The following is a 14,947-nucleotide window of genomic DNA, read 5'->3' on the forward strand; positions in this document are numbered from 1 at the left end:
GTAATGGAATACCATAAACCTTTAAAAAGAATAAAATTCGGATATATGCTACAGCATGGATGAATCTTGAAAATATCATGCTAAGTGAAATAGGCCAGACAGAAAAGGGCAAATATAGGGGGTGCCTTGGCGGCTCAGTCAGTTGAGCATTGAGACTTTGGCTCAGGTCATGTTTTATGAGTTGGAGCCCTGCATCGGGATCACTGCTATCAGCACAGAGCCTGCTTTGGATCCTCTGTACCCCTCTCTCTCTAACCCTCCCTTGCTCGTTCTCTCTCTTTCTCTCTCTCAAAAATAAAATAAACATTTAAAAATGGGCAAATATTGTATAATTCCATTTATGAAAGTTACCTTTTAATAGCCAAATTCATGCAGACAGAAAGTAGAATAGAAGTTTACTAGGGACTTGGGACAGGAGGAAAGGAATATGTATTGCTTAATGGGTGCAGAATTTCTGTTTGAGATGATGGAAAGGTCTGGAAATGGATATTGTGATGGTTGCACATTATGAATCTGCTTAATGCCACTGAATTGTACACTTAAAGTGGTTACTGTGGCAAATTTTGTTATGTACATTTCACAATAAAAAGATAATAAATTATATTACCTATAATAATTTGCCAATGATTTTGAATACTTAGGCAAAATGCATCAATTTCTAGAAAAATATTGTTTAGTAGAACTGACTGAAAAAGTAATTAATAGCTTGAACAGTCTCATAATTACTGAAGAAATCAAAACAGACTTTGAACATCTTGCACAAGAAAATATCTGGACTAGATGGTTTTATGGGCAAAAGTATTACATTTTCAAGAAACATATCATCCTAATTTTGAACACACGTTTCCAGAAAATAGAGACAAGAGGGAATATGCACTAAATCATTCAGTCTGAAACTATACAAAGACATTATGAGAAAGGAAAATTTCACTCGTGACTATAAATCTGAAGCAAAATATTACTAGCTAAATGAAGGGAGGTACAAGCTTCCAGTGATGCAATGAATAAGTCATGGGGATGAAAGGCATAGCATAGGGGATACAGTCAATGGTATTATAATGGTGTTGTATGGTGACAGCTGGTAGCTACATTTATGGTGAGCATAGCCTAACATATAGAGTTGTCCAATCACTATGTTGTACACCTAAAACTAATGTAACACTGTGTGTCAACTGTACCTAAATAAAAACGTACAATAGCAATAGGAATCCAAGACAATATAAATAAGATATTTTGTCACAATAAAGTTGGGCTTCTCATAAATATATTTTATGATGTCAAAAAGGAAAAAAAGACATCTGTGATCATATCAATAGGTTCAGAAAAATATCTGATAAAATTCAATCCTACTTATGATAAAATTCTAAGTGTTTGAAAAGATAATGAATTTCCATAACCCTAGAAAAATATAGATTTGCCTATGTTTAAAATCATGCTGCCCTTAAGAAAATAAAATCTGGATCCAAGCATATTGTAGAAAATCTATATAAGCTATGAAAATATTCATATATCCATTTATTCTTATTAGGCTACATATAATAAAGGACAACATAAATAATCTGACCTAAATTCCATATATGTTTTTCTGACTGTTTTGGCTTCTTCCCTCTTCATATACCATGTCCGATTTACCACCTAGTATGATTTTTTTCTTTAAATCATTTATCAGTTTATATTTTCTTCTCTGTTCTCATGTATAAATTCTTCAGGATCCTAAACATAAATTATGTCCTTCCATCTAGTATCCCTTCATCCCTCTCAATTAATTCCCAACTTCCCCTCTCAGACCAACTCATGTTTTAAAAATACAACTTCCTTCTGATCTCTCCCAGCTCAAAAATCAAAAATCAAAAATTTCTCTCCCTACTATCTTCCACATTAAGGTCAAACTCTTGTGCCTAGCTTTTGAAAATCTAATTAAGTGGCCCCACATTATCTAGTCAACATTATTTGCCCCTATATACCATGTATATATATATATATATGGCATGCTTTCCAAAAATAGATTTCAGACTCCAGTGGGAGAGAGGGGGTGGAGGGAAAGAGTGTTGCCACAAGGACCATATGAATCTATATATTGGTAATTTAAAAAAAAAGATTGTAAAATACAAGCATTATCCTAACATATACTACGTCATAGATAATTGAGTATATATTATGTGCCAGATATTAAGCTAGTATGTTTCATAATAATAACAAATAACATTATCTCAAGTAATCTTTATAACAACTCTATGAGCTTGATGCTTCCCATTTTAAATATAAAATAATTAAAACTGAAAAATTAAATCACTACCTCAAGATCATGCAGTTGTATAAATAGAGGGCTTGGGTTTTAATCCTTGTTCTATCTGAAACAAAGGCTGGATTCGTATCTACCCTATTCTGGGTAGGTCCTTGCCTATAACACTTTTAATAGTAAGAAGTGAATTGAATATGTAAAAAGTTGGAAGCCATTGAACTATTTTTTTCTGTCTTATTCAAGTATCAAAATCCAACCTACTCTCTAGGGGCAGCCAACAGGCCAAACCTTCCCCAGCGTGCTCCTTCATGGCAGCCTGATCTATTTTTCTCTTCACCAAAACACTATAGGCCTAATAAACTCAACCATAAAATTAATAATTTAGTTTATATTTATTGTTTTACCCCTCTTCATTTATATTTACTCAGCAAGGACAGCACAATAGTATATACTACTTACCACGTTTGTGAAAATTGATTATTTATCTAAAACCCTGAGAATTTTCTGAAGGGGTGTGTGTGTGTATGTGTGTATGTGTGTGTGTGGTCTGTGTGTGTGATATGTCTATCTCCCAGATAATCTCATTATAAATACAAAATAGGAAAGAAAATAGTGTATACATATCATTATATATTACATTTTCAGGTAGTTTTTCAGTATAAACACTAAAAGCCAAAAAAAAAAAAAAACCCACCATACACCTTTATATATATATATATGTGTGTGTGTGTGTGTGTGTGTGTGTGTGTGTGTGTGTGATATCTGTAGATCTATGTCTATATCACATATTTAGTGTAAGTTTCATGGGAAACTGAGGGAATACTTGGAGTTGTTTGGATCATCTATTTTTCTTTCCTGTGAAGACATTCACTAAAATGGTAAAAGTGGGCATGAGATTATCAGAATAACTGTAGACATAAAAAGAAGATAAACATCAGACATAAAGAAAGAACGCTGTAGGGGAGCATATACCACACAATGTCTGCATACATAAAAAACTGGCATTTAAAAGATTATTTTCTTTCTTTTGGATATTTATTCATTTAAATGTAGTAAACTAGATTTTTCCAGTTTTAAGACACACACCATTGAATATCCTGCTTTATATTATTTGTGAAAGTAGGCTATGAGGTTTGAATGACAAACATTGAATAGGGAAGTCCCACTGAGTTATTATTATTTTTCTTCTATTATGAGTGAATACAAATAATGTGTTGGGCGGGAGTAGAAGATCCCTTGTCCTTGGCCAGCTGGCTTATAACTCAAGTAGAAAAGATAAAACACAAAACAGAGATGGTAACTTATAAATACTTTTGCATCATATACTTTATATGCATATAATCTATTTAGTACTAAATTAATAAAAATAGTTATTGATTTAATGTAAACACTGTAATAAATAATCACTGGAACCCTCACTTTTTGATAGAAATCATAATTAAACATTTTAACAACTTTTTTTATTAAGAGACAAAAATATTTGTACTGTATCCAGAACACAAAAACTATCCTGTAAGTAAACAAGCTTGTCAATACAGCAGATTATATAATACACATTTCAAAGCTCAATTTCTACATACCTTATTTTACTATTAGTTTATAAAGTTTATATTCAGTATTTAAGGTGGTTTCATCCCCAAACGTTGAAAGAACTCCAAAATGCACTTGCTCACCAGTTTTAATTCTGAAGTGTCTATAACCTTCACAATAGCAATGGTTTTCTCTTTCTACTTCATCATTTTCTTTTCCTTAAAAACTTGCAAACAATAGCTGAGAGAACTGTGCAGAAAACTCTGTGCCAAGGTGAACTTTGGCTCTTCCTTGGACTTTAAGACTAATCTGGTCTAGATTGTGATTGACAAAAGCTTGCTTGTTGATGTTATGCAGTTCTTTCAAGTTCCAACGAAGCACAAAGGGTTGTTAATATTTACTCAGTTCTCATCTCTGGAATGGTCTTGAACTATAACAGTTTACTGAGATTGCCAAATGCCACCAGCATTTACAGACACATGATTGAAAAAATAGCTATATATGATAAAATAAATGAGTTACTATGCACAACCACGTCTCTGAAGACAAGGGGTGAAACTAAGACCAATGGGTAGAAATTATAGGGAGACAGATCTAAACTCACAGACTAAAAAATCAATCCTGGAGTGTGACAGAGACTCAGATCAGCCTAAGGTCCCTTCAAATCTTATGATTCTACAGTTCTCGGAAACACCTCGCTTCCTTCTGAGGCTGCTGGCACAGCAAGGTGGGTAGGATTGCTATTGCATCTGGTATCATACAGGACTGGATTCAAACCCTACCCTGCCCTGCCATTCACTTAGTGTATAACTTGAGCAAATTACTGAACTTCTCTAAGCCTCTTTTCTCATTTATAAAGTGATAACAGGTAATACTAGATACTAGTCTCTATCCCATAGGTTTGTTGTGGTGATCAATGTAATTTTTCACACACACAAAAAAGCATTTTGCACAATCCTTGTCACATAGCAAGCACCCAAATCACAGTGGCTATTATTATTGTTGTTATCCTTGTTGCTACTGATTTTTCTCCATTAAAAATTCTTGGGGCGCCTGGGTGGCTCAGTCCGTTAAGTGGCCGACCTGGGCTCAGGTCATGATCTCGCGGTCCGTGAGTTCGAGCCCCGCGTCGGGCTCTGTGCTGACCGCTCAGAGCCTGGAGCCTCTTTCGGATTCTGTGTCTCCCTCTCTCTCTAACCCTCCCCCATTCATGCTCTGTCTCTCTCTGTCTCAAAAATAAATAAACGGTAAAAAAAATTAAAAAAAAAATTCTGAAATACTAATGTATAATGGGAACAATCTTTTCAATACCATGTGCAGATTTTAAAGTATTTATTTCACATGCATTTGCTGAACACCTGTGATGTGTTAGATATTGCGTTAGGCACTGAGGATAAAATAATAAACAGGTTACTGCTCTAGGTTTCAGGGACACAGCAGTGAGCAAGACAGACAAAATTGTTATCTTCAAGGAGTTCACATTCTAGGGGTGAAAGCACACAATAAATAGGTGAATAAAATAATAATTCTAATCATAAGTGTCAGAGGGCATCAAAATAAGATATTTGTTAGGGAGTGATGAGATGGGTTCTTTTAGCTAGGCTGATTGTGGAAGGCCTCTCTACAAGGTGATATTGACTAAACATTGGGAGCATAAAGGGCAGCCATGTGCAGATCTGGGACAAATGTATTCTAAGCAAAAAAAAAAAAAAAAAAAAAAAAGGAAGTTCAATGGTCCTAAAATGTTAGTATGCATGTCATGTTCAAGGAGCAGGAAGAAGGCCATTGAGGCCAGAGCCTAAAGTTAAAGGGAAGTGCTGACAATGGTAAAACGTCTGGCTTATTTTCTGAGGATTTCAGGAAGTTGACAGAATGTTAAACAAGGAGAAACAGAATCTGAGTTTTGCTTTGTGCAAATCATTCTGACTACTGTGTGAACAGCTGTAAAGGGGCAAGAATTAGCAGGGAAGTTAGGCTGGAGTCTGTCTCTGATGTCCAAGAGAGACTGGAAAAGTGATTTAGTAGAGGCACTGATAAGAAGCTGTGAGGTTCAGGAAATCTCGGGTGTTAATCGTGACATACCAATAGATGTGGAGGTGCGGGAGTAAGAGAAGAAAAATGACTCTTTTGGAATGAGGGTTCTAGATGAACCAAAAGCAGATTTGGATGGGTGGGGTGGGGGGTGGACAAAAGCTTTCTGTCAGTCATGTTAAGTTTGAGATGCCTGTTAGAAGCAGAAAAGATGAGACGTAAGCAGTAGGATATACAAGTCTAACATATAGGGGAGAGATCTAGGCTGGGCAAGGGTTGAGATCACCTGTAGGATGTAAAGATACATGAGAAAAGAGGGCTGAATTGTGAGTCTTGGAACACGTTAGCATTTAGACATCTGTTAGAAGAGAAAGCACAATCAAGGTGGGTGGAAAACCAGAAAATGTGGTGCCACAGAATCCCAGATAGTACTTCAAGAAGGGAAAGTGATGAACCATGGCAAATACCACTGAGAAGCCAAGACAAGTAAGGAGAACTTACTATTGGCTTCTGCTTTGGTTGGTTTTAAGAGCTCTTTGTGGATTGTGAGAACAACAGCTCTGTTGGAGACTAGAAAACAGGAGGTGAGTATATGGATAAAGGGTGAAAATTGAAGCAGTAAGTTTTTTTTTTTTAATGTATGAGTAAATCAAGGGGGTTACTGGGTGGCTCAGTCGGTTAAGTGTCCGACTTTGGCTCAGGTCATGATCTCACAGTTCCTTGAGTTTCAGCCCCGTGTTGCTGCCCTTCTCCTGCTCACTCGCTCTCTCTCTCTCTCAAAATAAACATTTAATGAAAATTATGTGTAAGTAAATCATGAAAATAGTGTGGCAGCCAGAGGAAAAAATGTGTTCAAAGGGAGTTATTTGGTTTGGTTTTATTTTTAGGGAGTGTTATTAAAGATTAGTGTAATTGCTGGTATTTATAATCCAATAGATCAGAATAGACTGATTGTATAGGAGAAGGAGTCACTATTTACAGAAGGAAAGTCCTTGGGAAGGTAAGAAGAAGATCCAGGGCACAGGCGGTGGAATGGCTTTAGATTATGAACTGGAGTAATTATTCTAACAGAAAAGATGACAGTAGAAATGAAAACAGATACAGGTGGTTTAGTAGAATTGGTGATGCCAAGCTAATGAATGAGTTCTCATACATTTGCTCTTTGAAATACGTTGTAAGAGAGAAATCAGCTGAGAAATAAAGAAAGGGCAATGAATTCTAGAGATTTGAAGAGAGAAAAGAAGGTATAAAAAATGGTCTCATTAACCAGGGAATAGCTGTGTATCATCTGGTGGTGGTGAAAACCCCTGTGCAATTTTGGTGATGTATCTTTGATGAGGACTATGAGCAATGTGGTGAAATTTTATCCATTAAGCTGCTCAGGTTGAGACATGGAGTAGGATGAGAGAGAAGTTTAATCAGGGTTGGGGTTTTGCCAAGGAAGTAAACTGAGGAAAAAATGGGGATATGTTAGGAGTGTTTGCAAGAGGATTGGTTATAGTGCTTGATCAGACTCTATACAGGTTAAGGAAATTTTCATTGCAAGTGTGAAGTAATAGGTATTGAAAATATTAGTGATAGAGTCCATTGATTTGAAGCTTGAAAAATTGGTAAAATAAGAACACTACAGTAGATGCAGTGAAAAAATAGAATGTAATGGTCAAAAAGTGTGAAACAAAAAAATGTGATGGGATAGAAAAAATGGTAATGACAAGATTTGGGATATCATCATGTGAGGGGAGGGCTAAGCAGGGAAGAAAATAAATACAGTGACTCTAAAGAGAATGAGAAACTGACAGGTTAGAGTGTTGACAAAAATCATGACTGACTTGGCTGAATGTTTCTTGCATTTTGTCTCTTTTTCAACGTAGTTTACACAGTTGTTGAACTAAGAAGTAACTGACAGGTGGGGCGCTTAGGCGGCTCATTCAGTTAAGCATCCAACCTTGGCCCAGGTCGTGATCTCACAGTGTGTGAGTTCGAGCCCTGCGTTGGTCTTTCAACTCAAAGCCTGGAGCCTGCTTCAGATTCTGTGTCTCCCTCTCTCTCTGCCCCCCCCCACTTGCATTCTGTCTGTCTGTCTGTCTCTCTCTCAAAAATAAATAAACATTTAAAAATTTAAAAAAAAAAAAAAAGAAAAACAACACTAATCAGTCCCCATTCATTTCTGGATCAGAAAAACCTGGGCTAAATTGATCTGTGAAGACCCTGAAGTACTTCATTCAAGCTGGATAAATGTGAAGGACCACCACAAGTGGTCCAAGATTCCCCTCAGCAGATTCCAAGTTTCCCATCAACAGAAGTTATAGCATGACTTTTAGTTAAGCCTATATGCAGTGGTCCTGAGATAAATCTTAGCTGAGTGAGATCCGAGGTTTTCTGCCTATGCCACAGCAAAGGACTGGTAAAATGGCCAACAGCACACTCAATAGACTGCCTCTGAGATTCTGCATATTTCTATGAGAGCTAGAGAAAATACATGGAAAATACATGGAAAAGTGACCTTCACGTAATAGGTGAGAAATCAATAATAATTATTTTTAGTTGATAAATATCTCACTTTTGAAGCTTACCATAATAGACATCTATTGTTTTAGCCTCAGTAGACTTCACTTACATTTATTTTCGTGACAACTCCTGCTCTCATTCTTACTCTTAGTCCAGGTAATTTGTTGTGTGAGCTGCTCACACAGCTCTAGCGTGGGCCCAAGACCCAGAGAAGTTGGCTCAGGAAGAGATACATGTCAGAAATTGTTCCAATAAGAATTATCCCAGAGATTTAGCTGGAACCAAGGGGAAAAGGTTGCCAAGCCCAAATGAATGTATCCATTAGGATGAATTTGGTTATAATAATCAGAAAATCCCAACACACTTGGCTTATAAAATAAAGGGAATAAATCTTACATAATGTGAAATCCACAGGTCAAAAATTCTCCAGCGGGCATATAAAACAGCATTTTTTTGTATTTCTCTTGGCTTTTCTTCTCCCTTTTGTTTGTTTGTTTTGTTTTTTTCTTAGTTTATTTACCTTCCGGGCAATAAAATGACTATATAAGTCACATTGTCCTACAACATCATGGAGAAGCAAAAACCTCTTTCTTGGGTCTACTTTAAAGACTTACGAAAATTCCCAGAAAGCTGCTCAACATGTCAGAATTGCAACACAAGCCTATTCTTAAAACTGTCTCTGGCAGAGGAAACGGGGCCACCAGGATCAGCTGAAGTTAATCAGAAACTTCTCTTCCTTGTGAAGAAGTAGTTGTCTGCAAAAAAAATTGGGTTAGCAAGAAGGAACTAGGTGCGTACCTAGGGATAGGTTATGGTAGTGTTTGCTCAACGGCTGGGAATAAAGCCAGCACAGAAGAAAACAAAGACAAAGTTATGGAGGGCTGCCCACATGTGATAGTCCTTAGGAATTTACACATGACATGAACCAACGAATTTCTTTCATGCTTAAGCCCCAGATGAGCCACGTTCTACCATCTGCACCAAAAGTTCACTGGCTAATAATAACGCTTACTCAAAGCATTTTTCTGGATCCAACAGGTCTGTATTTTCATTCACATGAACTATAAACGTCCTTTAGAGTTTCCTATCTCTGTTATACCAGCTATTCTTACACATTCTCTTTTTCTCACCTCTTGCCTTTTCTTATATTGTTCTCTTAACCTGTTACTTTTCTGCATTCACAGATACCTCTTAAAATCTTAACTATCCTTCATAACTATATTTCAAACATCATCTTTTCCTAAAGCATTTCCAAAAAAATCTCGATTTTTATGGTTTCTCCTTCACTTGAACTGCAGAGCCACTCTCTGACTAGCATTTCAAATGTACACATGTAGGCTACTAAGTAAGATTTAATATAAAAAAACAGCCTTGGAGATAAATATTTTTAATTATTCTTGTAATTCAGAAGAAAGCAAAGAGAGGCTAAGTAACTTGCACAAAGTCTAGATCAGACCCTGAGTTTAACACCGAGATCCACACTCTCCCTCCCTGTCTCTCAGGTACAATTCACTCCACTCCCCTATTATCATGTGGCTCCTTGACATGTGAATTGTGTCTTATTCAACTGAATTGCCTATGGTAAATGTATTACACTTTGCACATAATATGTATTGAATAAAGAGATTTGGTTAATTGAACTCTTTGGTTTTATGTGTAGATCTAGATTTGTCAATGATTGCTGATTGGTCAACAGAGAGATTTCTTTGTATAAGTATAGGTAGACCAGTAGTATCTATCTTTTTAAAAGTACATTCTGGATATCAAAAGCAAATTCCAGATAGTTATTGCCACCAATTTGTACTGAGTAAGCCATTTTGTGCAGCCTCTACAAAACACATAAGATAATTTGACAAAGAGAATGCTGCAGTATACAATTTTAATGAGTACCACATACAAAGAAAAGATTGTAGGAAATTAATATCATTTTCTGAAACCCAGAAGTTGAATACTGGTTAAGAAAATAGCATGTTCATGCTGTGAAATTAGACAGGGAGAAATTAGCATTAATAATATATTTATCTAGAGAATTAGTCAGATTTCATGTAACCGTGCTGCTTGAAATCTGAAGAGAGAAGAGATAGACTTGTCAGTCCATCCAAAAAAAAATAAAAATAAAATAAAATAGGGGTGCCAGGGTGGCACAATCAGTTAAGCCTCTGACTCTTGATTTCGGCTCAGGTCATGATCTCATAGTTTGTGAGTTCCAGCCCTGTGTCCAGCTCTGTGCTGACAGTGTGGAACCTGCCCCTCTCTCTGCCCCTTCCCCTGCCCCTGACTTCCCAAAATAAATAAATAAACAAAAAATAATAATAAATAATAAAATAAAAATTAAACCTGCAAAAATACAAGGTTTTAAACCTCATTTGACCTTTGTCAGACAATGCCAGTATTAGTGACCTGTTTTAAAGTGGAGGTCCTGCATACCACAGAAAAGGAGGAAAGAGATACTTCTGTCTTTGGATAGTCTATCTGGGAAAGAAAAAACAGAAAATAAAAACGGGGTGCTTTCTCAATTTTCTTTTTTGATTTTAAATTTAAATATTCATCACTAACATATCCCAGCTCATTTATTTACTGACAAAAAATCATACTACACAATATAGTCAGAATTCACTTTCTTTAAATGAAATGTTTAAAATAACATCTCAGTCACAATCTCTCATATTTTGTCTCATTTTTCTAAAAGGTCTAAAATCATAAGAAAACAAACCAACAATAACCCTTCAAAGTATGTGGAAAAACCTTGCACACCCTTTACAAATAACATTTTTAGTGATTAATAAATAAGAGATGAGAAGGCAACAGCAATCAAACCAGGAGATAAGATACCATCCCTTCATTATATATCATTCCAGGAATTTGTGCTGATTGCAACATAGACATCTGTCTACATGCCTTAAAGTAGGGTGAGGCCTGTTCTACTTTTCGTAAGTTCATCTTTGATCTCTAGTTATTAGGTCTGAAGCGCAGTCAGATTTTTTATAGTTATAATATTTTTCTTGTCTCTACAAGGTGTAGAGCCCTCTGAATCTGACAGTTGTTAGTCATGGTAAAATAGTCCAAGTTTAGCCATTAGCTTATGAGAGTGTTTTGATTGTATGCTGTGTTTCAGGAAATCTGAAGATTAAATCACTCCTATTAAATGCTGTAATAGATTACATATATAATTAGATGGATGTTTATAGGGATTAGATAGATAGATAGATAGATGGAATATCACAATGTTATTCCTGAGTAACATTATATAATCTTTTTTTCTGCACCAATAGATATTTTCTACTATTCATCTGTTATCTTATGTCTGTTTCAAAAGCGTAGGAAAAAAACATTTACTAATCAAATTAAATTTATTTTTTATATCATCAGATGCTACTATTTATTTTGGTCTCACTGACCTCCTCAAGTCTGGAAACACTTACTGTTCTTTGCATTAGCAGAGGAGAGTCTGTTCCTTCCTCTTTAAAACTTGATTCCATACCGATTATATCCTCAATAACGTCTTCCATCTAGCAAAATATATAATACATTTAGAATACTGTGCATAATGAGAAGAGTTGTGCTTCAGCCTGAATTCAGAAAGAAAAAAATTAGCAATCTTTTAAAGTTTTTAAGAATATTTAAATTAAGGTTATATGTATATCAAAACCGAGAATATTTTAGAACTTAAAATGAAGTAATCCTGACACTCTTTGATCTGTGTTGCTTTCCCATGAATTTGCTTCTACTACCAGCTGGCAGGTGATGGCTGGGCAAATCACCCTGGGCTAGTCCCTTGGAAATCAGTATCTATATAAATAGACTGGTTATCATGAAGTGCCTCAAGCCAGACCCCATGTACTTAACATGTAGAGAGATGACTTCCTATAACTTTACTTTCCTTTTGAAATGTTTTGATTGCATCTTACAGGTGGATATTCAAATATCAGTGGTCATGCCAGCCATTTGGTCCACGTGGATACAGAATATATGGAAAAATGTTACCTAACTTTCCGTAATGGCTAATAACCATAACAGCAATAACGACAACAATAATAATCACCGACATCTTAAATCGTAACAATGGCAAACACATATAGAGTGGGAGACATGCCAGGCACTGTTCTGTGTGCTTTGCATACATCAGCCCATTTAATCTTCACAAAAACTCTGAGAAGTGGATGCTATCCTTACCTCCACTGTACAGATGAGGAAACTGGGAGAGGAAAAAATGCACAATAAATTGTTCCATGATACAAAGCTAGGGAGTGACAAAGACAGGATTGAAATCCTGGAAATCTGGCCCTAAAGTCCTAACTTAAATCAGTTTTTCACTCCTTTCTCAATTCCATTCTAAAATATCTTCCTTCCCTTCTCTACTTTAGCCGGAGAAGATTGTAAAAGCTTGTATTTTAAAAATACCATGCTTGCCCCCTACTTTTCTCTCTAGCTGTAGCTCTCCTCTCTCCCACTATATTCTCTTTAGCGACATTTCAAAATATGATGTAAACTCAGAGATAATGAGAATGCTGAATTTATACACTGTAGCGCTCTTAATTTCCAAAAACTTGTGCAGAAACAACCAGGACTAAACTTGGTGAGATGTATAAAAATATTTTATGATTCTGTTAATTTTATCATCAAAGCATGATTTCTGAGAACCTTAGAGAATTAAATATTCAGACTTCTACTAAGATACCTTAAAGTTGATATGCCAAAAAATCAGAACACTATTTAATATTAATTTAACAAAGATTTGTTGAGCGATACTTATTGCAATACCCTGTTGTAAGCACAGGAGCTGTAAAAGGAAACAGCACAGAGTCTCTGCCCCCCTGGAGCCCTAACTCTAATGAGAAAACAGACAATAAACAGCTTAATAACAAACAGTGGCCTGAAGAAATTAACGCAGGTGGGGAGAGAGTTTGATGGGAATGACTGTTATTTTAGAAAATGGTCAGAGGAGGATTTACGGATATTTGAACAAGGACATGAAGAGCATGGGGAAGGACAGTCCTTGGAAAGGAAGCAAAAAATACAAAGACCCTAAGATAGGAACATATATGTTCAGAAAGAATGTTGGTCAGTGGGAATGGAGCAAGAGTCAGGTTTGAGATGAAGTTGAAAATTAGGCCCTCTAGGTTGGCCAGTGGTCTCCGTAAAAAATCTCTGCAAGTATAGGAATGTCCTGCACTGTCTTGCATATAATGGCTACTGAGCACTTGAAATGTAGCTAGTTTAACTGAGGAATTAAATCTTTTTTTTTCAAGTTTTAATTTAAATTTTACTTAGTTAACATGAAGTGTAATATTAGTTTCAGGAGTAGAATTTAGTGATTCATCACTTAGCTCATCCCAACAAGTGCCCTCAATACCCCTCACCCATTTAACTCATCCACCCTCCTTCCCCTCCAGCAAACCTGTTTGTTCTCTATCATTAAGAGTCTGTTTTATGGTTTGACCCTCTTTTTTTTTCCTCCTAGGTTCATCTGTTTTGTTTCTTAAACTCCACATGTGAGTGAAATCATCTGGTATTCTTTCACTGACCGACTTGTTTCATTTTGCATAATACTCTCTAGCTCCATCCACATTACTGCAAATGGCAAGATTTCATTATTTTTTATGGCTTAGTAATATTCCATTGTATTGAAACCGAGGATATAGACATTGATATAGATCTATAGCACATCTTCTGTATCCATTCATTTGTCTCAATGAACATTTAAGTTCAGGAATTAAATACTTAATTTGATTTAATTTTTAAAGATGTTATTGAATTTGAATTAATTGAAAATTAAATTTAAATAGCCACATGTGGCTAGTGAGTACCATATGCAAGAGTGTAGCTTTTGACTATGGTCTGGATTTCATTTATCTATTTATTTTATTATTTTTTTAATTTGAGTATGGTTGACACACACACTGTTACATTAGTTTCAGGTGTACAACACAGTGATTCGATGAGTCTATATGGTAGGCTATGCTCACTACAAGTACAGCTACCATCTGTCACCATACAACACTATTACAATGCCATTGACAGTATTCCCTACACTCTGCCTTTTACTCCTGTGACTTATTCATTCCAAAACTGAAAGCCTATACCTTGCACTCTCCTTCACCCATTTTACCCATCCCCCACTCCCATTTCCTCTGGCACCCATCAGTTTGTTTTCTGTATTTATAAGTCTGATTCTGCTGTTTGTTTGTTTATTTGTTTGTTTTGTTTTTAGATTTCACATATGGTCTGCACTTAACATATTATTCCATGTGCATCAAGAGATCTTTAAAGGACCTAGGATAATAAATATGCATATTTTATTTCTTTTGTTTAGTACAGTCTGTGAAAGCTTTAAAATATATTCTTGATTGTAACTAAACTCAGATTTTAATTTCATGATATTTCTCTCATTCATGTTTACCGTTTCATGGACAGCAAATTTGTACTGAACAGGTGTAAAGAAGACCAGAGGAAAGAAGGATGTTAAACACAATTCATGGTAAATGCTTTTCTATTGGGAACTTCTAATATTTTCACCAAAAATTATATATATATCATTTATCTCTTCTCTTTCTGGAAACTTACATCACAAATGACCCACTGTCTTGCATCTTTAATTTTTCCCTGTTGCCTGTAAATATGCTTAGGTTTCTCCTA

The 14,947-nt window shown here is 35.7% G+C and overlaps 1 protein-coding gene across 4 annotated transcripts in view; it reads right to left on the reverse strand.

Moving 5' to 3' along the window:
• The window catches only part of TFEC (transcription factor EC), a 135,506-nt gene that overhangs the window by 23,504 nt on the left and 97,055 nt on the right, over window positions 1-14,947 (reverse strand). For 3 of the 4 annotated variants that reach the window (XM_078440264.2, XM_060632945.3, XM_078440266.2), the window contains exon 3: window positions 11,734-11,820. The exons of the other annotated variant lie outside the window; for it this stretch is intronic. In XM_078440264.2, the coding sequence (XP_078296390.1) occupies window positions 11,734-11,820 (87 nt within the window). The remainder of the gene's footprint in view (window positions 1-11,733; window positions 11,821-14,947) is intronic. 4 annotated transcript variants of the gene reach the window in all.

This window comes from Panthera onca, chromosome A2, assembly GCF_046562875.1.
Source record: "Panthera onca isolate mPanOnc1 chromosome A2, mPanOnc1 haplotype 2, whole genome shotgun sequence".
Taxonomy (NCBI): domain Eukaryota; kingdom Metazoa; phylum Chordata; class Mammalia; order Carnivora; family Felidae; genus Panthera; species Panthera onca.